The sequence below is a fragment of the Urocitellus parryii genome, chromosome 4 (genome assembly GCF_045843805.1).
Source record: "Urocitellus parryii isolate mUroPar1 chromosome 4, mUroPar1.hap1, whole genome shotgun sequence".
NCBI classification, from domain to species: domain Eukaryota; kingdom Metazoa; phylum Chordata; class Mammalia; order Rodentia; family Sciuridae; genus Urocitellus; species Urocitellus parryii.
The window spans coordinates 65,157,327-65,182,013 of NC_135534.1; the positions used below are offsets into that span (position 1 = coordinate 65,157,327).

Consider the following 24,687-nt stretch of genomic DNA (forward strand, 5'->3'; position numbering starts at 1 on the left):
GTAGAACCTAGTTAAAAAGAGTGAGTGGTGGGGGGTACTTTTGGGGACTTTATCTTGTCCCCTGCCCTTCTTCTCTCTGCTTCTCAGTAGACATGAAGTGAGAAGCTCTGCCCCACCATGCCCTCTTTGCCATGATGCTTTGTCTCACCACAGGCCCATAGCAATGGAGCCTATCCACCAAGGACTGTTGTTGAACTTTTTTTTTAAAACATTTTTTATAATTTTCTTGGAAGTGGTTGGAAACAATACTTTTATTTTATTTATTTATTTTTATGTGGTGCTGAGGATCGAACCCAGGGCCTCGCATGTGCTAGACGAGCGCTCTACCGCTGAGCCACAATCCCAGCCCCATGTTGTTGAATTTTAATGAGTGGGATCATGTAGTCTGTGTTCTTTTATGTCAGGCTTCTTTCAGTCACATTAGATTTGTGAGATTCACCCAAGTTGTTACAAGTAGCATTCTAGCTGGTGTGTAATGTTCCAATGATTGACAATGTCACAATGTCTTTATCTGATCAACTATTGATGGACATTTGAGGTGTTTCCAGTTTTTGACTATTACAAATGGTGCTGCTAAAGATATTATTGTACATGCTTTTAGGTGAATATACAAGAAAAATGGTTGGGTCATCAGGCATGTACGTTTTCAGCTTAACAAATACTGCCAAACTGCCGGGTTTCTGTTCTCTCGACTAAAAGGCTCAGGGGTCACTCTAGTTAAACTGGGCTAACTGGGCTGCACGAAATAACCACACAAGAGACACAAATACCTTTTTCTTTGGGGTCGCTGTGACGGCTCCTCTGACCTTAAGGGTCTGCAGAAAGAGAGAGAGCTAGAGCACGTGCTGACCCCTTTTATTGAGGAGAAGCTATTCAAATGAGGCAAGGGGTCAGGTTTCAGGGGGCTGAGTCTATCTTCATGATGTCCACTGTCAGCAGGTTGACTGACACCTGGGTAGGCCACACCCAGTAAGAGAAGGGGACACACAAGGCACTTCCATGGAAGATTCTATCCTAAACAGGGCAAGGGGTTATATTACAAAGCAATAGGTGAGCATAGCTGCACCCATGGGGCTGTAGGAAGATACACCCATTTCTGTAACTGAGGGCCTCAGCACCCAGCTGGGGAATGTAACTCAGTCACCCATAAGGTTGGCTTCCCACACCAAACTATTTCTAAAGTGGGTTATACCAATTTACACTCTTACCAACAACACAGGAGAGTTCCAGTCATTCTGTTATTGCTGTTGTTGTTTGGTACAATAAATTGAACCAGGGGCCCTTAACTGAACAACACCTCCAGCCTTTTTAATATTTTATTTAGAGTTTGGAAGGAGTCTCACTAAGTTGTTGAGGCTGGCTTTGAACTCACAATCCTTCTGCCTCAGCCCACCCTCCCCACCGCCAGCCACTGAGATTACAGGCATGTGCCACTATGCTGGCTTGTGTTGGGATTACAGGTTTGCACCACTGCTTTAGGTATAGAGCAATATTTTTTTTGTTTTGTGTATGTGCACACACAGGTGCTGAAGATTAAACCCAGGGTCCCATGTATGCTAAGCCCACAGTTTACCACTGAGTTACATCCCCAGCTTTCAGAGCAATATGTATAACATTCAGAAATATACATACCACTTCCCTGGATTCCCATAGTCTACAGGTTTAAATCCAGACTCCTTAGCCTGGCAGTCAAGGGTCCTATGATCTAGAAGTCACTACTGACCTATTCAGCTCTACCTCTTGCTTCATCCACTTTCCCCGAAGTTCTGTTTGTGTGGGAAGTCCTACTGTTCCCCTTATCGCCACATTCTTTCATGCTTCTGTGGCTTTGATTGTGCTGCCCCTCCTTCTTGGCAAAAAATATATACCTCTCCTTTGCCAGGAAAATTCTTATTTTCCTTTTCGGTCACCCCTTTCCTTGGGCACCCCTGTGCTTCCTCCAATCCCAATCCCGACTCTAAGTGCATTATTCAACTTTGCATAACTACAAAGAAATACCTGAGGCAACTGACTTCACAAGAGAAGATAACCTCTTTGGTTTAAGATCACACAGGGGCCACTGGTTTGTCCTTCATGAGGGCAGATGGCAATGGCAGGAGTACACGTCAGTTAGTGTGAGCAGTTATACCTCAAACTGGAGTGTGGGGAAAAGAGAGATCTTTCTTTGAGGGCAGAATCTTCTTTGAGAGCACACCCCAGTGACCTAAGGGCCTCCTACTAGGCCTATCTCTTTAATGTTCTGCCACCTCCCACTAGCACCACCCTTTAACACGTGGACTTAGGGGACATTCAACATACAAACTATACCATCAAGTATGGTGATAGTTTGTCTGCATGTTGATCTCCCCTACTATTACAAATGGTGCTGCTAAAGATATTCTTGTACATGCTTTTCAGTGAATATACAAGAAAAATGGTTTAGCTCCAAACCAGCACAGAAGGCTCAATTGTTCTTTCATTCATAAGTCCCTACCAAACTGTGAGACCTTGAGGAAAGAGACTGTGTTGCTTTGTCTTTGGGTCCCTGGTATCCAGTGCAGGACCTGGCACACAGTTGGCCTCAGTAAATGTTTATTAATTAATCATTGAAGTATCCCAGATCCTTCCCAGAATGAGAAGCTACAGAACAAACAGAAGCTGCAGAAGGTGTCCTGAATCCTCATCTTCATCTCCTAGAACATCATCCACCCTGGAATTCTATTATCTTTAAGATAATAACTCTACGTTATAAGACTCCCACCCAGGGTAATTTTATGACAGGTAGTCCTTCCTTATGGCCCCCTGGGGATAAGAAACTTATTCCTTACCAGAAAGGCCTTTCATTGAGATTCCCCTCTGCCCTAGGAATAGTGTTGTTTTGGGGTTTTGGTGGACCATCTATATGCACATTCACACCCACTGTCTCAAACTCAAATGCTCATGCACACACACGTTCACATGCACTTGTACATGTCACCAAATCCAGAACCTGCCTTCAGAAGCAGTTTAATTATATGTATAATTATAGTGTCCTAGAGTGTCAACCATACAAGGACCCCCCAGGAAAGCATCTAATCTGATCTGATTCCTTCATTTGACAGATGAGAAAACTGACATTCAGAGAGAAAAGAGACTTGTGCAGGTCACACAGTTTCCAGGGGACAAAGCTAGAGGTCCCAGGTTGGCCCCCAGACTCTGGATTCAATAACACCTAAGGGTAGAAGGTCAGTCAGGGAAGCTGGGCATATTTGAGCAGAAAGGAAGCATGATGCTGAGGCCAACCAGGCTTCTTTTTTCCCTAGCTACTTTCCCTCTGCACTCAAGCAGAACTTACATGCTTTGCTTATGATGCTGGCTGAGCACAGAATTACCCAGCCTGCATTTAAGTATTTATAGTAACACTATTGCTAAAGACTCAAAAAACAAAACAAAACAACCTTCTTTAAGGGGTCAAGCAGTTTGGATTGAGAGATGTGTCCGATTTTTGTCACTGTGACCAAAGTACCTGACAAGAACATCTTAGAGGAGGCAAGATTTATTTGGGCTTATGTTTCCAGAGGATTCAGTTGGCTACATTGCTCTGGGCCTGAGGCAAGGCATGGTGGAAGGTCATGGCAGAAGAAAGCTGCTCAGCTTATCCCAGCTGCCAGGAGAGAGGAAGGGGCTAGAGAGAAGATAAACCCTTGCTGGGCATGCTCCCATGACCTAATTCCTCCAACAAGGTCCCACCTCCCAGTAACCCATTCAGCCATTGATGGATTAATCCACCTTTGAGGTTAGAGCCCTCAGGATCCAATCACTTCCCAAAAGCTCCACCTCTGAAAACATAAGCCTCAGGGGGACCTTTTAGATCCAAACCAGCACAGAAGGCTCAATTGTTCTTTCATTCATAAGCAAAACAAAACACAAAGCAAAATATAAACAGGATGAGACATGAGAGACTTAATAATTACCCCATAGAAAAAGAGTATCTATGTAGTAAAATAATAATAATAAGAAAAAGAATGTAATCTTCCAGGGACTGCCCTAGAGGAGCAGGCAACCTGAGGTTGAGCCCGGCTTCTGATTTTCCTTAGGGCAATCTCCCAACATGCCCCTGAAACATAGAGCCATGTAGCTAAAGAGCAGGGGTCGATAGTCTCCATTCTTTTTTTTTTTAATATTTATTTTTTTAGTTGGACACAATATCTTTATTTTATTTATTTATTTTTATGTGGTGCTGAGGATCAAACCCAGGGCTTCGCACATGCTAGACAAGCGCTCTACCGCTGAGCCACAGCCTCCATCCGATAGTCTCCATTCTTTATTCCAAAATTTCTCTCCCTATATTTTATCCTTGAGAGATCTGTGTTCAAATATTGACTCTTGTCACTTACTAATGTGATTTGGGGTGTGTAGCATACTTTCCCTAAGCCACAGTATATACTTCTCACTTGTGAAATAAGCATTGATACTCAAACCTCCTATACCCACATCTGATTAACTACTTGGAGGACTTGGCCTTATATATTGTGCTGGAATCCCAGCACATGAGACTTTCAATTCGAGAACCAGAAGAGACCCAGGCAAACCGTCATTGTTGGTCATAGTTTTAGTCTGTTTTTCTGTTGATATAACAGAATACCTGAGCCTGGATATTTTATGCAGAAAAGAAGTTTATTTGGCTGGCATCTGCTCAGCTGCTGGAGAGGGCCTCGTGCTATATCATAATGTGGAAACGATAAGAGTAATTGGGCACATGCAAAAGAGAAGGCAGAGGAAGGCAAATCTGCTTTCTCTATAAATAATCTAGTCTCTGAGAACAGCATTGATCTCCCTCTTAATGATGTAATCACCTCTTTTATTTCATTTTTTTTTTGTACCAGGGATTGAATTCAGAGGCACTTAACCACTGAGTCGCATCCCTAACCCTTTTTATATTTTATTTATAGACAAGGTCTCACTAAATTGCTTAGGGCCTCGCTAAGTTGCTGAGGCTGGCTTTGAACTAATGATCCTCCTGCCTTAGTCTCTCCACCACGCCTGGCTATAATCACCTCTTAATGACATAATTGTCTCTTAAAGTTCCCACGATCTCTCAACACTTGCAGTAGGGACCAAATTTCAACATGAGTTTGGAGGCAGCAGACTTTAGCTGTCACCTTGGGCTATTAGGAGGACAACATTGATAAAACATTTATCACGGTACTTGGCACATAGTAATTGCTTCAAAAATAATTGTTATAATCATTTCTCTTTGCATCAAATGTTTAAAGAATATTTTCTGTCTGCTGTACTTTGAATCAAGCACTGTTAAGGAGGCAAACTACAAACATTTATAGAGCTCACTTACTGTATGTGAAACATTTTCATGTCCATGATCTCATCCCAGTCTTATGAGAGAAACCCCATTTTGATATCCCCATTTTATAGGTGTCTGGAGGTCAGACAAATGATTGACTTGTTCTAGGTCACATAGCTAATGGGTTGCTGTGGACCTTGCTCCTCTTCCACATGACAGCCACTGTTGTCCACTGTCAATCGTGGCTCACGTTGATTCTGCATGTGCATCTACTCTGCCTCACCAGCTTTCAATTCTGCTGCAGGTGGGCCTGACTTGCAGTGCTTGCTGGGCTGGCACATGCCATGCCTTAGTTTCAGAGGATGCTGGAAAAGTGAATCTGGCATTTTCTATTCCTGTAAAGGGAAGCTGGATTTATCTGACTCATAGGGTGGGGAACTCTCCAAACATGAAAAAGAGGTCCCAAAGACCATCAGTCCAAAATAGTTACAGCAGTTTGCTACTGCTTTCCTTCTGTATTTTTTTCTGCATCTCCAAGCCATCTACCTCCAAGTTTCAAATTTTATTTTGTGTCATTATACCTTACTAAAATTATCTGAAGTCTTATGAATTACTCCATAAGACTAATCTTAGAGTTTATGCATACACAATATATAAGTCCAAGTCCTCTAAGTAGCAGAGCTGAGATGGGATAATGAATGTAAGGATTTTATTAGTGGAATATATATATATTTCCACCTGTACCAACTAGGTCCCACCTCCCAGTGTTCCACTCAGCCATTGATGGATCAATCCACCTTGATGATCCAATCACTTCCCAAAAGCTCCACTTCTGAAAATATGAGCATGGGTGTGTGTGTGTGTGTGTGTGTGTGTGTGTGTGTGTGTGAGTATGTGTGTTTGTGTGTACGAGTTAAACCATAAGTCTGTAGTGCAAATCTGACCTTAAGTAAAGCAGACAGAGAAGGGAGGTTGAGTGGAAGTATCCCAAACTGCCATGCACTGTAAGAAAGTTTGGATAATCATGTAGCCAAAATTGGCTGTCAGTGAAGTCCATGTACCTACTGTCATATCTCTGGTGCACTAAGTGCTTGGCAGTAGCTCATAGTGGGTGAGGCTCAGCACAAATCAGACAATAGACTTCACAGAGCAGCCTGTGAGAGGCTACCCTGCTCCTCTACGTTGGAGGTGTGCAGGGCACTTTTTTTTTGTACTGGGGATTGAACCCAAGGGTACTTAACCTTGGGTTAAGTACACTGAATCACATCCGAAGCCCTTTTTATGTTTTCTTTTGAGACAGGGTCACTAAATTGCTTAGGACCTTGCTAAATTTCTGAGGCTGGCCTTGAATTTTCAATCATCCTGCCTCAGCCTCCCAAGTTGCCGGGATTACAGGTGTGTGCCACCATGCTCAGCTGAAATTTTTACAGTCCCACAACATGCTCTTCTCTGCCTGCAATGCCCTCCTTCCAATGCTCTCTTTGGGCCATCTCCTTGGGATCTCAAATCTTGAATACCTGGTCACGGTGCTCCCACAGCAACCTCCCTCCAGCAGTCTCCTCACTCTATAACCATCTGTTTAGAGGCCTGTCTTCTTCTCTAGGAAGTCCCTCCCAACTGGGGACCATTTCTGAATGCCTAGTTCTCAGGGCATTAGTTAATAGTGAGGGCACGGGTGAGTGAACAGACGGATGGGATAGATGGGTGGACAGGTTGATACCATGTTATCAGGCTCCTGCTCTCATATGTAATTCTGAGCAGGGAAGGTACACAGAAGTTTTCTATGCCTCATTGCTCATATTCATCTCTGTCCCTCTTCATCTGTACTGCCATCACCCTTGGTCAAGCCTTCTTCAGCCATTTAACATCTGGACTCTGGCAGCAACCTGTTAAATTGACTCCTTTGCCCAGTCTGTCCTCCAGTCTATCCTCTGCACAGCATCAAAAACATGTTTCGGAAACAAAATACCCTTCAATAAGTCTCTATTTTTAAAATATTTTTTTAGTTGTAGATCGATACAATACCTTTATTTTGTTTATTTGTTTATGTGGTGCTGGGGATCAAATCCAGTGCCTCACGAAGTGCTAGGCAAGGGCTCTACCACTGAGCCACAACCCCTGCCCCCAGTAAGTCTCTATTGAAAGGAGAAAAATGTTCTTGCACTTTCTGTCTGATTGAATAGAGGGACACAGGGAAAATGTGGAGAGAATTTTTGCAATTTGGGAGTAACTTTGAAAATGGTGAAGAGCCTGTTTTACTTCAAAGAACATAAATTTACATTTATGCTGGAAGTGTTGGAAAATATTCCCACGAGCCTCACAGGGTTGATTACATTTTTAAAAGCTTAAAGGTTAAAGCTAACTAAAGGCAAAAAAGGAAGAAGGAAGGGAGGAAGTAGGGTGAGGAAAAAGAGGAACGTCTGAATAGTTTTGGTATAAGCTCCAAGGCCCTTCCTGAGCTTGTAAGGGTCCGGCGAAACGTCGGAGGAAGAGACCACAAGAGACTGGCTTCATGCAATTGGCAGAAGGGGATTTATTGATTCAGCATGCTGAGGCTCCAGGCTCACTCAGGAAGGGAGAGCGGCCCAGAGCCCAGAGCAGAGGTCAAGCAGAGCTTAAGTACACTTTTTGGGGAGGGCGGGGGGCTTTGCATACATCAGAACAAATCATCATGAGGCGCGGGAAAATTGTGAGGCGCGGGAAAATTGAACAACAACTCTGAGACATGATTAGTACATTCATTGGCGGGAACAGGCTGGGCAGGAGTGATTGGTCACTTCTAAGCGGGGTACACATTCAAACTGATTGGTTTTAGGGCCTACATAACTACGAGACAAACTACACAGAATCCCAGGTTATTAGACAACCAGGGAGTCCATGAGAATATTTACTGGGCAGTTCCAGTATTGTCCTAACAGCTACAGGGATTACAGGTTCTGGGGGTAGCAGAGGAATTTTAACAATACTTAGTCTTTTACTTTTTAACCCAGGCCTTGCAGTTTATAAACTTTACAATGCCCGGTCTTTTATACTTTAATTCAGGCTTTGCGGCTTAGAATCAGCTTAGAAATTTTACCTTTACAAGCTGACCCCTGGTGACCTCTCCCACCCCTCTTTTGCTGTGCCCCATCTACACCCTGAACTTCCACAAGAGTGTTACCCAGTTTCCTCCAATACATTTGGCTGGTCCACGCCCCTATTTCCTTCCTTATGCCTAGCAAGGTCCCAACCCTCCTTTTAAGACTTCTATCAAAGTTATTACTTCTGTAGAGACTTTCTAATCCTGTCCCCCAAGAAAAACTGATCAGCCTCTCCTTTCCATTACCGTTGTGCTAGTTATACTTTCAGAGCGGGACCCACAACCTCTCCATTTTCTTCCTTCTTAATGGTGAACTTTTGAAAACAGAGTCTGAGTTTTGTTTCTAATTCCATGGGGCTTTGCAATGGGCCTGGCAAGAGTTTGTAGGTACTTAACAAATGCTTACAGTGATTGCAGGCACACACGAGTGGAAGAATGTTCAATTAATCTGATTAATCTGAAATATTTGCCTTTTGATCAAGGTTATATATGTGTATAAAGCATTTTTGTTTGTTGTTTAGTTGTTTTGTTTGCTTTTTTTTTTTTTTTTGGTTGAAATCTAACATCCAAATCCCTGTTTTATATTTGGATAATTCTCTACCATGAGTCTTGGAGGGAGACAGATCTTGTCTTCCATGATAGAGGTGGAAAAGGCTAGATATTTGCTTCCCCAGCACTGCTGCTGCTCCTGCTCCCAACATGTAAAGTTCAAGCTCAGATACATTCACCTAGAACATTGAGTAAGAAACTTATGCTAAAAAGGAAGGAGGACTGAGGGTGGAGTTCAGTGGTAGAGAGCTTCACTAGCATGTAGAAGGCCCTAGATTTGATCCCCAGGACCACAAAATCAGTTAAAAAAATTTATATATATATATATAGCAAGGAAAGTGGAGTTCATTGTGGCAAATTGTGGGGCAGTGGTAGTAACATCTAGGTTTGGGGGCAGCAATGCCAGCAGAGCAAGTGGTAGCCTCAGGGTCCAGTGTTTGGGGCAGGGATAGAGGTAGCAGTGGTGTCCTTACCGAATTGGTTTTGTTGTGACTTGGGTTAAGATCATACTTGCCTTGACTTTTTGTTTATACCATCCTTTAAAAACACTTTATTTTAAAATACAATTAACACACCACATAATTTTCTGATTTAGAGGTACAATTCAATAACTTTTTAGTATAGTCACAGATATGTGAAACTATCACCATAGTCAATTTTAGAATATTTTGATCATTTCAAAGAAACCCCATCCATATGCTTTAGCACTTTCAACATCTACCTGACCTCGTCCCTCCTCAGCTCTGAACAACTGCTAATCTAATTTCTGTCTTTAGGTTTCCCTCTTTTGGATTTTCATATGAATGGAATCATACAATATGTGGTCATTGTGACTGGCTGATTCCATTTTGCATGTTTGAAGGTCTGTCTATATTGTAGCATGTATTAGTACTCCATTCCTGTATGCATCTGAATAATATTACATTGTATATCATATTTTATTTACAGTTTTGCCTCTTACAAATGATGTTGCTATAAACATTCATGTACTAGTTTTTTACAACCATAAAGCCTTTGCCCCTTTTTCCTTGGGGGCCAGTCCTTAGCCCCAGGACAAAAGGGCTCTTACTGTCTAATGTGACATACTTCCTAGTTACTTTTAGGAGTTTAGCCTTCCCCATACTGTGATATAAACCAATGAGATTCAGAGGGGGAGAGTTATTTCCTTGAGGTTACACAACTAGTCAATGGTACAGCCAGGATTAGAATCTAGGACTCCTTAAGCAAATTTAATGTTCTTTCCCTATTCTGTGCTTCCGTACATTAGTAAGACAAATGTTTTTAACCTCCGTATTCACAGGATATACGGAAGAAGCAGAGAATATGGAGTCCAGAGATGTGATTTCTACTCCTGGATTTGTCACTCTGTGATCTTGGCCAAGTAATTTGACATCTCCAGGCCTCAGCTATCAAGCAGTGGATGGGGACCTCAGGGGAGAAGAGCACAATCTCAAATGCCTCCAGTCTCCAGCAGATGTTCTGGCAACACATATGCACTTATATGTTTCACTTATTCCATTTTATTTTATTCACTCATAATCGATTCCTTTTTGATTACAATGTAGAGCAGAGACAGGAATTTGCATTCCAAAGGACAAATTCTGTTGCAATTTTGGATGCTTTTTTTTCTTTTCTTTTTTTTTTTTTTTTGTACTGGGGATTGAACTCAGGGGTGCTTAACCCACTGAGTCACATCCCCAGCCCTTTTTTTATATTTTATTTAGAGACAGGGTCTTATTGAGTTGCTTAGCACCTCACTGAGTTGCTGAGACTGGCTTTGAACTTGCAATCCTCCTGCCTCAGCTTCCTGAGCCACTGGGATTACAGGCGTGTACCACCACACCTGGCACTTTTTTTCCACTTTGTTGCTTTTTCATCTCACATTTTGTGTATATTCTTCTCATGGTTCTTCTCAAGCTTTACTTTCACGATGGCATTTTAGGTTATGTTCTGGCAACACATATGCACTGTGCTTGCTTCCTTTTCATAAAGAGATGTGTTCTTCTCCAGGCCCTCTTCTTTGGAAACTTATGGTCTTCTCATTCTGGGTCCTATTTTCTTACTTTGATTGAAGGTGTGATTAAGAAATATTTTACTTGTAAGTAAAAGGCTTAAGAAAAATAACAGTACAAGCACCTGGATGATGGCAAAAGAACTTGACCTAAGTGTTGGGGAGAACATGGTGAAATAATAAGGACTTTGGTTTACAATAGAGCCTGTGACTTGACAGAAGATGGCAGCCAGATATTTGGATTTTTTTTTCTTAAAAGCCCAAAATGTAAATTTAATGTGAAATCTTTTTCTTTCTTTCTTTCTTTCTTTTAATCCAGACCATTAATTCAATTAAATTTCATCTCACAGAACTTTCTCTACTTGGCCGCTGCGGTGCTGTCTTCATTGTTATTCTTCATGTGAGGAAGGAACACCAGCAGGAGATGGAAAAAGAGAGGTGACTCTGCCATCTGCTGCTCATTAGCGGTATGTACCTGCAGTGTACAGGGTTCCTGTGCTCCTCTCATAAAGGGTCAGATGTGGAAGGCGTTGTGGTGGGGCATCTACTCCAGCGTGTGTGAGGCACATAGAGGCCTTACATTCCAACACTCAGAAACCTCTAGCCAGCAGCTCATGCTTCGAGGAGCATCAGCCATGTGCTAGTGCAGGGGCCAAAAAGTGGCTGGAGAAAGGTGGCAGAAGAGCAGAAAGGACTACAATGGGAAACACCAGAATAGTTTGGAGGCCATTGCAGATCTCAGGACCAAAGGCTGAGGTGGGGAAAATGGAAAGAAAAGAGTCGGTGTGAAAAAAGTACAAAAAGAAAATCTGACTGGATAAGGTCAGACACAGGGTGAATGGGTGTGTCTGTGGGTGCCTGCCAAGGAGTTACGCTTTATGCTACTGATTACTTTTCATAAACTTCAGTTTGATCATTCATTAACTCTAGCCCAAGGAAAACAATACAAAAGAAAACAAAAAGGAAGAAAATGTTGTAAAATACCCAACGTTTCCAGCCTATTTTGGCTTCCTACTGACATCAGAACAGAAGGTAATTGTCACCAGGTAGACACTAAATGTTCATCACTAACCCCAGCCAGCTACCCCTACTAGTCTATCAGGAATCCTACACTGAGTGGGAGTCAAGTAGTTTGAGTATGAGTCCCAAGTGCAGTCATTTCATGGCTGTGTGACCTTGGGAAAAGTCACCAAACACCTCAGAGTTTAGTTTTCTCATCTTTAATAGTCAAAATGATGGGGCAACCATGACAGTGACTCCCTTTGTGCTGAGACAAGCTGCAAATGACCTCTGTCATCCTTTTGAATCTTCACAACCCCATGGAATGGGTACTGCCATTACTCCCATTGTTCAGGTGAGGACATTGAGGCTCTAAAAATGCTCACAGTCACATGGCTAGAAAGTGGAAGAGCTATAATCCAACCCCAGACTGTTTAGCTGTAAGGCTTTGTTGCTGACTTTTTGTCTTATTAATCTTTCATTTTAAAATGAATTACCCTGAAACATAGTGGCTTAAAAAAACAACCTTTTTTTTAAGCTCACAATTCCATAATTTAGTAGATTTACATAGCACATAATTCTGGTCTCAGCCAGCTCAGCTGATCTGTGTTGGACTAGCATGTGTCTAACATGGCCTCACTCACATTTTGGTGACTGGCAATTGGCTGGGGCACCTCGGTTCTCCTCCATGTGGCCTTACATCCTCCAGCAGGCTAGTTAGGCCATCACATGCATGGTGGCCCCAGGATTCCAAGAGTAACAAGAGAGGGCAAGCCTCCATGCTCAAGAATGTTTCTAGTCACAGCAGATCACAAAGCCAAAACAGTGTGGAAGGACACTTCCAGAAAGTGTAGTTATGAAGAAGGGGAATAACTTTTGCCCATTTTTATAGTCTTCCATGGTTGCTATGTTATAATATCTGACTATCTCACAAAGTTTATCAAATGAGATAAAGGACTTGAATAAGATTTGTAAACTTCTGTGAAGTACCACCCAGAAGAGAGGTGTTGTTTAATTATTAGCACTTATATTCCTCTAATACCTCAAACTCAATATGTCTGATTATTCTCCCCATTTTACAGATGAGGAAACTGAGGTCCAGATAAGTCAGATGTCTTGCCAATCTGAACAAAATGGTCTCTGCAGTGCTTGTTAGCACCTGGATTCTTTATTGCCTTGTTCTCTAACCAGTGTTCCTGAGTGGGTCTTGTTTTCCCAACTTAACCAAAAGTCCTAGAGAACTTAGAATCCATGCGTGTGCGTGTGTGTGTGTGTGTTTGCACTTTCTTCCAGGCTTGTAAATGGTCACCTTCTCCTTGTATATTCACATGGCCTTCTTTCTACATGTGTTAATGTCCGAATCTCCTCTTCTTATAAAGACACAGATCATATTAGATTAAGGCCATCCTAATGATCTCATTTTAACTTAAGTACCTCTTTAAAAACTATCTCCAAATACAGTCACATTCTGAGTTGCTAGAGGTTAGGACTTCAACATATGAATCTAGGGGTGGAGGAGTAGCCATTCAATTTATAACAAAAGCCATAACACAAAAGACTATATATTGTATGGTTCCATTTGTACGAAATTTCTAGAATAGACAAACCTATAGAGACAGAAATGAAAGCAGTGGTTGCCTGGGGCTGGGGAGTGGAAGCATATTAACTGCATGAGTAGGAAATAAGAACACAGTGGAATTCTTGGGGTGTGTGTGTGGTGGTGGTGGGGTGATCCAAGTGTTCTAAAATTTTAATTTTGATGATGGTTGCACAACTCTGTAAAATTTACTGGAACTCATCCAACTATATACTTAAAATGGGTGGATTTCATGATATATATATATTGTTCCCCAATTCAAATAAAGTAGTGGAAGCCCTGAAAAGACTGTCACCTGGGGCAGGTGGTCAAGATCCGTTTGGCATTAAAACCATCTTTCTGGGGTGAAGGACAGGCTAAAGGAGGGGGAACTGCAGGCAGGGAGAGCTGTGGGGAGGCTGAGATGGCAGCCTTATGCTACAGTATGCGCAATCAGGGTGGGAACAAACCTAGAGCCTATTCTTAAGAGAGGTAATCTGGAGGGAACATGGCTCCTTGAGACTGCCACAGAGGCGGCCAGCTTCCTGGAGGAGGAAAGGCTTTGTGAAAGTGCCCAGCAGATGGATAGTGCCTTTGTCTGGCTTAGCAGAGTACTGAGAGGCAGAGATTGTTGACAGGGGCTGTGGATGTATTTCTGGGTATGAGTCAGCTCTGAGAACAAGGGTGGGTGGCAGGTAGTCAGAAGCCCAACCCTTTAGGGTGGGAAATGAGAGGTATTTCTCACTGACCTGCAATCCCACAGTCCCCAGCCCCATCTGGTCACACCACAGTCTGGAGGCTCACTTGTGGCCCAGCCATGACAATGCTGATTAACATGCATTTACTGTTCCTCTCTGTGCCAGTTCTCATCTGCACCAGAGATGAATGGGATTCAGGCAGGCCTGGCCTTGAGGAGCTCACAGAAAATTCAAGGAGAGAGATGTGTAAGATGTGGACACCTCGATAACTTTATTATTCATTTATTTATTTTCTTCTTTCTTTTTTAAGAGATTAAGAGAATCTATGATAAACTACCCTGCAGGGACATAACCAAAGCTTATGACCACCTGGTATTTGAGTAGAGATGGAAGGAATGGGATTGCATGAAACAAGGGAGGTTTACAATGACACCCCTGGCCCCCTGCAACAAGGGAAAAGAAACAGATACCATATGCAGATATGCAGCATTGGAGTGCTGATTGAAGGAAAGAAATTTCAGAGAGGAGAGACCTTAGGTGGAAATTTTAAGGCGTGAACTATGGTAAACTATGCAGTGTCCCCCCCACCTCCAGTCCTCACATCCTTAGTAACCTACCCAAGTCCTCAAATGTTTGATATGATTGTATCTGTGAAAATAGTGAAAATATACACAATGAGGCCAATGCCAGAGAGGGACAGACAGCAGCATGGTCTGGGCTAGGTACATACCCATCAGGAGGCTGTAAGAGGAAGGTCAAAAGAGAAAGAGGGTGATGTTTCAACCTGTAGGAAAAGTGGGAAGTGAAGGCGCCTGGCTGTGAAAGAAAACACGTGCTGTTGTCTGGAGCTGGCATCGCTGCAGTCTGACTCTGCTGAAAAGGGAGGTGAGAGAGGACAGATCAGAAGTGCCTCGAGCAAGTCCTTTTCTTTTCTTTTTGGAGCTGAGGATTGCTTAACCACTGAGCCTCATCCCCAGCCCTTTTTTATATTTTATTTTGAGACAGGGTCTCGCCAAGTTTCTCAGGACCTCCCTGAATTGCTGAGGCTGAGTTTGAACCCTCGATCCTCCTGCCTCAGGCTCTGGAGGCCCTGGGATTACAGGCGTGCGCCACCGCTATATAGCATACTCTTCTTCTCTGCTAAAAATTGGGACTTTATTCTGAAATCCACTGGGAACCACGGAGGGATTTTAAGCAGGGAATAACACCATCATTAACCACATGCCACTTTTTCCATATAAATTGACTCAAGTACTTCAACATTTTTGGAACTGAAGAACTCTGCTTTGTCCAGCGTTTGGTCCAAGACTCCTTCACTGCAGCCCAAAGACTCACATCTTTGGGTTTTAAAAACATTATTCTGGAACAAATTTTAAAGTGGGCTAGGGTACAAGGCCATAGGCCCTTCCGCCTGGCACAGGGTTCTTCTGCTGGCCACCCACCAGTCCCGTCCCCCCCCCCCCCCCAGCATCAGCTTCCAGGATATCCCGATCCCGGCGCTTAGCAAGACCAACTAGAGGGCACCACCAGCACCTAGAGTAGCCCAGCCAGGAGCGTGATAGAGTGGTGTACCATGACCATGAAAGAAAGCTGGGCCTTCCTGTCCCCAAGCCATTCAAGACGTGAGAAAAATGCTTTCTGAAAGCAGTTCATTTTTGAAGAGTGTGATTCTTGGAAGCATTTTATGGGCTTTGATCACAATGCTAGGCTATGTTAGAATTGGTCCTGGAAATACAGTGCACCACCATGAGCCTCATTATGTACCAGCTCCTAACAAAGAAAATCTCTTGAAAGTTTCAGAGGATGAACGCAGAGCTCACTAAGAGCTTGCAGGTATATTGTATCATCCTTGTAAAACCCAAAGATGTGAGTCTTTGGGCTGCAGTGAAGGATTCTTGAACCAAACACCGTGACAAAGCAGAGTTTTTCAGTTTTGAAAATGTTGAAATATTTGAGTCAATTAATATGGAAACAAGTGACATGTGGTTGGTTAGTGATGAGAAAAGCTTACAAATACATCTTTGATAAGTATGGCGACCAATACAACTGGTTCTTCCTTGTGCGCCCCACTACATTTGTATGGTTGAAAATCGAAAGTATTTTTTGTTAAAAAAGGATCCATCACAACCTTTCTATATAGGTCACACTATAAAACATGGAGACCTTGAATATGTGAGTGTGGAAGGAGGAATTGTTTTAAGCGTAGAATCAATGGAAAGACTTAACAGTCTTCTCAGTGTCCCTAAAAAAAGCATCCTGAACAGAGAGGAATGATTTGGAAGATATCTGAAGATAAGCAGCTAGCAGTCTGCCTGAAATATGCTGGTGTATTTGCAGAAAATGCAGAAGATATAGATGAAAAGATGTATTTAATACCAAATCTATTGGGCTTTTTATTAAAGAAGCAATGACTAATCACTCCAACCAGGTGGTAGAAGGATGTTGTTCAGATATGGCTGTTACTCTTAATGGACTGACTCCTAATCAGATGCATCTAATGATGTATGGGATATACCATCTCAAGGCATTTGGACATCTTTTCAATGATGTGATTTTCTTGCCTCCAGAGGATTCTGATAATGACTGAGAAATGGAACAAGAGCATGTGTTTGATCATCATATAAGACATTGTCATTGTTTGTAATACAATATAATCACACATTAAAGTTTACTAGTACATTTTTAAATAGGGTGGAATTTTTCCCTTAAAACACATATGAAAAATTCAAGTGTGTTAAAAAGAAATGTTTTAAAAATAATTTTGCAAATAAAGGATATAATTATAAATATATTTTTAAGTGGGCTAGGGCAAGGCGGGGCAGATTGGAACAGAGATGAGCCTAGAGAATATGAGGAGTAGCATGAATTTCCCCTTTCAGCAGAAAAACAAAAGAAAAAAGCAGACTGATAATAAGGAGGCTCTGAAATAGGGCAGGTGCAGGGAGATCTGAAGTATGTGGAGGCATCTTCCTGGGGGAATGAGAAAGGGACTAGAGGAGAGAGAGTTTGGGAAAGTCCTCCATCTGAGGACTTACTCTAGAGCCTTGGAAGAAAATATTGAAAGGTAAGACACTTCAGTGAGTCAGCCCAAAGTGTATGGAGAGCTCCCAAAAGTTCCATGTGTTGAAATTATATGTACAGGAGTGTTTGAAGCCTCCCTCCAGGGTCTCTAGCAGCCGTGTACAGCTCTCTTGAAGCTCTCAAAACAGGTTAGTATCTGGCTTGGTCCTAAGTTTTTTTCTCTAAAAGGTCACTTCTCTCACCTCATTTCTGATCACTGGGCCTTTGAAGGAAGCTGAATTTCCCCCAGTTAGCTTATCAATAATGCTCACCCTGATAACAGATCACATAATATAACAATTTCAGTGGTGGAAGGAAAAGTAGACAACACCTTCTACAAACACTATTTTGTAGCTCAACAAAAGGGACTATAGAACAGAAAAGTATTTAATTCAATTTCATCCATCTATTCATTCAGTTCTCAGTTCAACAAATATTTGCTAAGGGCCTACCCCATGCTACTTTGGCCAAGGGGTCGGGGGGTGTGCTAAGAATCCAGAGATGAAAAGACCTTTGAAGAAGTAGCATTCTGTGGGAACTGAGACTCTACTACCTACTGTCCTACAGATTCAGGCCTTCAGTTCCTGCAGTCAGTGTCCTTCTCTAGATAGAGGTACCTCTAGAATGTCTGTCACATCCATTTCTAAGACACATCTCCTGCTGTTGCAGGGGCAGATTTATAAGCCTCATGACCATCCTCAGCCCCACCCACCTCTCCATTCCTCAAGGTTAACTGACCAGATTTGTTGCCACCCTGTCTTCAATTCTTACTCCTCCTCATTCTTGAACTTGCTGAACTCTGGCTATTGTGTCTCCCACTCCTCTGGCCAATGTCACTAAAGGTCTCCTAATTACCAAGTCCAATACATTTCTATTTTTATCCAAAGCCGTTTGGAATAGGCAGTTGATGATTCCTTCAAACTCACTTCTCCTTTTCTTTCCACACTGAACCCTCCCGGGGATCTTCCTCTCTTTCAGTTCCCTTTTTAGGCATTTCCTCCTTTGCATGTCCCTTAACTACTGGTGTTATTTAGCATTCTGCCTTCAGCTCTGTCCCTGGATAATCTAACCCATCCCTTCCGGTAGCCTCAGCTGCCATTTATAACTTATGGATCCCCAATCTAAGCCTGCATTTAAGCACAGATATATACCACAGCCTATTGAAGAACTCCAGTAGATGCTCCCTGCCCATTTCCTCTCTAATAACATGATTTTTTAAAACTGTTCACTTATCTGTATTGAGACAGGGCCATATGTCTCTTTTATTCTATGGTACCTTATATATAGTGAGTTCATATAAGGAACTCAGTGAACAATTGAAGAATTAATAAATGAGTACCTATCCAAGAGAAAGCTGTTCCCTGGCTTCCGTCTACTGAAAAACATTTTGATAATGTGAGATTAAAAGAAGATGGAGATGTGGCTCAAGCGGTAGCCGCTCGCTGGCATGCGTGCGGCCCGGGTTCGATCCTCAGCACCACATACAAACAAAGATGTTGTGTCCGCCGAAAAAACTAAAAAATAAATAAAATTCTCTCTCTCTCTCTCTCTCTTAAAAAAAAATAACTGTTAAAAGAAAAAACTGAACAACTCAGATTTAGTAATTACAAAACAGAACTGGTAAGAAAATCTGTAGTTAGGGATAAGGCAATGGCCAGAGGTATTATGATTAAAATTATGAGGGGGTCCAGACTATAGATCAGTGGTACACTGTGCTTCACATGTGCTAAGCCCTGGGTTCAATTCCCAGCATCTATCAATCAATCAATCAATCAATAAAAGTAAATATAAAAATTTAAAAAAGAAGTAGAAACCATGGATCAAAGAAGAAAACTGAAGACATACGAAACGAAGTAGTGATGTCAAGAGAGAGACAGGGACAGATAACAGTGTTTCTATTGATACATAAATTCATCATTTGAAAGAAATGATTGATAAAATCAGACAATATGAAGGAAATGAAGAATTATTTTCATGGTTAATTAAAAGAGAGAGAGAGAGAGAGAGAGACAGACAGACAGACAGACAGACAGACAAGGAGGCAGAGTGAGCAACTCACTCCACTGAAATTGTGTCTGGAATGGCTTTTGCTCTTTACTGGATTCTAAAGCTGAACCCAGATGACATTTCCTCAGGAAGTCTTCCCAACCAGCAGCATTTTGGAGTCAGAAAGCAATGGTCTCTGGGAAAACCATCATGTATTTCTTCCCAGCCCTGAACAACAACCCCTTCATGTTTTAAGAATCCAGAAATGATGTGCCTACCACAAAACATCTCAGGCAGTTTCCAATTATCTTCACTTTTATCATCACTATTCCAAAGCACCTTGCAAACCCCCAAGCAACGGGAGAAAGGAAAAAATATATACAAAAGACATGCCAGATATGGGTATGGGTCCTCCTGCTTTTTTTTTTTCTGAATGTCTGAGAAGGTGAAGGTGGAACTGTGAACTTTTGGTAATTGAACTGAGGAATAAAGAGGCTGGTTGTGTGAAACAGGGGAACAGTATCTAAGCATGTCCTCTTGGCTCACTCTCTTAGTTTTGTTAACTGAGGGATTTTACATTGATTTTACAGAACTGATAAACTGTTTTAGAACAGGCACCTGGAGGCTTATCTCAGTGTCCCTTGGGTTCCTGCCTCCCCAGCTGCCAGGAGGTTGACATATCCTGGCCTTGGCAGCTGTACATTCCACAATACAGACAGTCTATTCACATGTTCTCATAAATCAACTTTTTTTTTTTTTTTTTTTTTTTTTTTTGTGGTGCTGGGAATGGAACCCAGAACCTCATGAATGCTAGGCAAGTGCTCTAACACTGTGTTAAATTCTAGGCCTCAAAACTGTTAGCAACAAAAGGACTAGGCTGGGGCTGGGGATGTGGCTCAAGCGGTAGCGTGCTCGCCTGGCATGCGTGCGGCCCGGGTTCGATCCTCAGCACCACATACCAACAAAGATGTTGTGTCCGCCGAGAACTAAATAAAATAAATATTAAAAATTCTCTCTCTCTCTCTCTCTCCTCTCTCACTCTCTCTTTAAAAAAAAAAAAAAAAAAAAAAAGGACTAGGCTGGATGCAAACTGCATGGATCAGCTCAGCACAGCTTTTATTCAGGAACAGAGTGATACCTCTGATGGACCCACTTTCCTGGTGGAAAATGAGCCATTAGCCAAAGAGGGAGTGTAGGCTTATCTAGGTTACACTGAGAGGGTGACTCGATCAATGAACATGTCAGTTTGGGCTATCTTTACTAGGTCAGATGGACGGTGTGGGGCCAGTGGTCAGTATGTGGGAAAGAATTTATTTAGGGTGGGATCAATGCTTTGGCCTCTTCCCAGAAACTGTCATTTCAGACTTGATGGATATCTCCTCCCTGGGCCTGTCTATCACTGGAAAAGAATGTATTGGGAAAGGATCAGTGTATTGCCTTCTCCCTCATTCCTTCTCCCTGGGCCATATTATTTTGGGGTTTTTCATTTTCTGTATCCAACAAAAACACCTTTTTAGGGGCTGGGGTTGTGGCTCAGAGGTAGAGGGCTTGCCCACCATGCACGAGGCACTGGGTTCAATCCTCAGCATCACTAAATAAATAAATAAATAAATAGTGATATTGTGTCCATATTTTTAAAAAAATCTTTAAAAAACACAACTCTTTAAAATAGAGGAAATATAGGCTTGTTGGTTGTTAAAAGACACAATAAAGGGTTGGGATTGTGGCTCAGAGGTTGAGGGCTTGTCTACCATGTGTGAGGCACAGGGTTCGATCCTTAGCACCACATAAAAATAAAATAAAGATATTGTGCCCACCTATAACTAAAAAATAATTTAAAAAGAGACACAATAAAGGCAGCACTAGGAGTTCATTTCACATATATTTTGCCTTAGTGAAAGAATATAGAATCCAGACCTAGATAGCCAAGTCTGAAGTTTTCTCTTTATGTCCTCTCATCTTCAGGCTGGGGTAGTTGCCTCCTCTGGATTCCCATGGCACCCTATTCTCATGCTATACAACATGCTGTTTATACCACCCAGACTGTAAACTCTCTGAGATAAAGACTATGCTGTGTGTCCCTATTAGTCACATAGAGTTTGGCATACAGGAGACCTTTAGTCATGTTTGTTGAAGGAAGGAATGATCCACTTTATCCCTTAATATCAATAATCCCTGGGCCCCTGAGAAATGATGATTAAACAGTTATGGGGCCCCTGAGTCATACTTCTTAATCTTGTACTTCATGATTTTGACCTTCTGTTTGGCTTGGAATGCTATTCCTGGGAGACCTGTGCTAGCCTTGAAGCCCAGTAAGCTGGTGGAGTTTCAAAGTTGCTTCTGCAGGCCTTCTTTCCTAAGAAGCTGGCCCTCTGAGTCTGGAGATCTCCATTTGTGAGGGAGACATAGAAGGGTTTAGGCAGCCAGGGCAAGATGGAGGGTGAGGAGGTCAGAGGCAGGGCTAGAACAAACGAGCATAGAGAGGACCTTCTAAGGAGGTCAACTTCCAACAAAAGTGCTCATGAACACAAGCCAGGGACCCAATCAGACAGACACTTCTGTACTCATGCTCCAAAGCGGGGGATCCAATTTAAAAAAAACTAAGATAGACTAGAGGACACAAGGGGCACCAATCAATAATGGTGATGAGCTTGAGGAGATAAAGGAGGAAATTCCAGAGATCATAAAAAGAACAAGCCAAAAGGGACCCCTTCCTTCTAGAAAAGTCTGTTTCTGTCGCTTTTGCAATAAACCTGCCACTTGCTTGCTCTCTCTGTGTCCTGTTCTCCAATTCTTTACTGAATGGAGAAACAAACCCAGCACTCCTAGACAGTTAACACCTACATGCTCTTCATCCCATTTTTGGGATGATATGGGGATGAACAGGAAGAAAGAGGAAGGTCAGCCTTATCTATCTATCCCTTTCCTTTTTTCCCCTTCTCCTCCACTCCTCTCCCCTTTTCTCCCAGGGATTGAACCCAGGGGCACTTAACCCCTGAGCCACATCCCTAACCCTTTTTATTTTTTTTTAAATTTGAGACAGGGTCTCTTAGTTACTTAGGACCTTGCTAAATTGCTGAGGCTAGCTTTGAACCTGTGATCCTGCTGCCTCAGCCTCTGGAGCCACTGGGATTACAGGCCTGTGCCACAGGCTCCCATAGGAATTGTGATCCTATGGCTCCCACTGCTGGCAGTACCTGGCACTGATATCCTACCATTTTTTGTCTGGCTTCTGCAAATACTTGGGCTGATTGATTCTGGGGAACTGCTGTGTTCTCAAGAACTGCTGTGTTCTCCCTTGTGTTAAACCTCATCCTTAAGGAGGAGAGAGTAAGGTTATGATCCTCCTGCTTCAGGAATGGGAGTAGCTGGGATTACAGGTATGTGCCAACCATGCCTGGCTTCCTTGTTTCTTTTTTATAATTTTTTTTAGATGTTGATGGACCTTTATTTCATTCATTTATTTACAGGTATGTGCCATACCATGCCTGGCTTCCTTGTTTCATTTTTATGTATTTTTAAGATGTTGATGGACCTTTATTTTATTCATTTATTTACAGGTATGTGCCAACCATGCCTGGCTTCCTTGTTTCTTTTTTATATTTTTTTTAGATGTTGATGGACCTTTCCTTGTTTCTTATTCCACTGTTTTCCCTCTAAAATCTCACTGCCTTTAATATAATTAAATTTAGGGCAATAAACACTTATTGAGAAGTTATTAGATGCTAATGCTGTTATATTATGAAGATGGTAGTTCTAAAATTCTACTAAGTTACTTGTTTAAGCAAACCTTGTCTTGGAATCTATACGGACTTGTTTCCTATTCACGCTTTCCATTAACATAAAGCTGGTTTCAAATTTCGGCCTTTTTTTGGTGAAGGGATAATAGAGTCTAACAAGATTCTTTTTTTTTTTAAGATTAAAAATTTCATTCTACGAGAGGTTTATAAGAGAAAAGACTGAGGCTCCTAAAGATTAAGTATTTAGTCTTGATCTTTGGTAGCACAGCTGAAGTTCGAAGCCTTGCCTTGCTCGGGTCCTCCTTCCCAGCTCCTCACTTTCGTTTTCTCTTACTAGCTCCACCCACTCCAGCCTGCGCAGTCTCCATGACAAGTTTGACCCTCCGACGGCTGCCGTAGTGCGTCGCCTCCGTTGCTGTGGGAAACGACCCGCGACCTGGGAGGAAGCGAAGTTGTTTCCCGCCGGCGGGAGCTGTGGCTGTGGTTGAGAGAAGGGCTCGGAGCGGGCGTGGACCAGCGCTGCAGCACGATGGCGGACCAGCTTTATCTGGAGAATATAGACGAGTTCGTCACGGACCAGAACAAGATCGTGAGGAGCTAGGACTGGGGAATGTGGGCGTGAGAGCGGGGTCTTGGGCCCGGCCAGGGCAGCGGGGCCCTTGACTCCTGTGCTTGTAGCCTCGTGGGGATTGGATGAGGGGAGGTAGGTCACCACCCCTCGTGCCCCAGGAAGAGCGAGGACTTTCGCGGGGAGATCCTCTGGCTTACGCTCAAGTCCGCGGGTCTTGGGCGGTCGTGTGGGAACTGAGCACCCGGCTGGCGCCACCGAGGTCAACGCGGAGGGCGGGGCGTTGGTTGAGAACATTTGTAAGGGTACATCTAGCTTTTCAGGTGGTTGATGTCCAGAGTCCCAGGTTTACAGTTGAGGAAATTGTGTCTTGGTTAAGTGACAAGTTGTGTAATCCCAAGACGGTTTCCTCTTCCTGGAAATTTAAATATTGATAGTGGTTTGCCCCGCCTAATGGGGGTTGGCGTAAAGATCAAGTGAGAGGACGGATCTGAGCGCTCTTTGCAAACTGTGATGATTGACTGTTTACTTTGGTAGACTTTGCAGTGATCTAAACGCCCTTCAGGTGGGTGGTAGTGCCCCTACAGGAAAAAATTGAAGCAAAGAGGTCAAATAAATTGTTTATTTGCAGTTAGTAAGGGATAGGTAGTTTTGGAACCCAAGTCTCTCTCCTCCATTAATGCTGTACTGCCTTTGCCTGACCTATTAGTTTTATTTTGGGAAGCTCAGCATTTTGAATAGGAAGAGACTTCGAGAGAAGAGGCTTACTGGATCAAGGAAGAATGCAGAATTGATGCCAGTAATTCCCAATCTAACCACTAATACAGTTTATCCATTTTACTCATTCATTTCCTGACCCTCCACACCTGTGTCTTTTAATGTTTGTATGGCTGCAACTTTCCCTAAAAGTTTTAAGTCATACACTTCAGAATCATCTAGTTTCTGGGTGAGTTTTGGGATAGTTTTGGGTAGTGGCCCCACCAGAGACAGAATATGAAAAAAGGGCATAAGTAAAACAAGGAATGTGAGGGAAATGAGTTTTTAAAATGCATATTCCACTTACTATTTTAGATTCTTCTACATTAATCAGTTTGTGAAAACAGACTTCCTAGTATTTGCAAGACAAATATGTTGGTTCAATTTGCCCAGATAGAGGGTTCT

At 42.6% G+C, this 24,687-nt stretch overlaps 1 protein-coding gene and 1 pseudogene across 1 annotated transcript in view; both read left to right on the forward strand.

Annotated features, from left to right (window-relative positions):
• The first annotated feature begins 15,803 nt into the window (after positions 1 to 15,803).
• LOC113175258 (C1GALT1-specific chaperone 1-like) lies at positions 15,804 to 16,759 on the forward strand (annotated as a pseudogene).
• A 6,630-nt stretch (positions 16,760 to 23,389) lies between these two features.
• Positions 23,390 to 24,687, forward strand: part of Pold3 (DNA polymerase delta 3, accessory subunit) — a 40,585-nt gene continuing 39,287 nt past the window's right edge. The window contains exon 1 of the mRNA XM_026379504.2: positions 23,390 to 23,547. Within this exon, the coding sequence (XP_026235289.2) occupies positions 23,488 to 23,547 (60 nt within the window). The 5' untranslated portion in view covers positions 23,390 to 23,487. The remainder of the gene's footprint in view (positions 23,548 to 24,687) is intronic.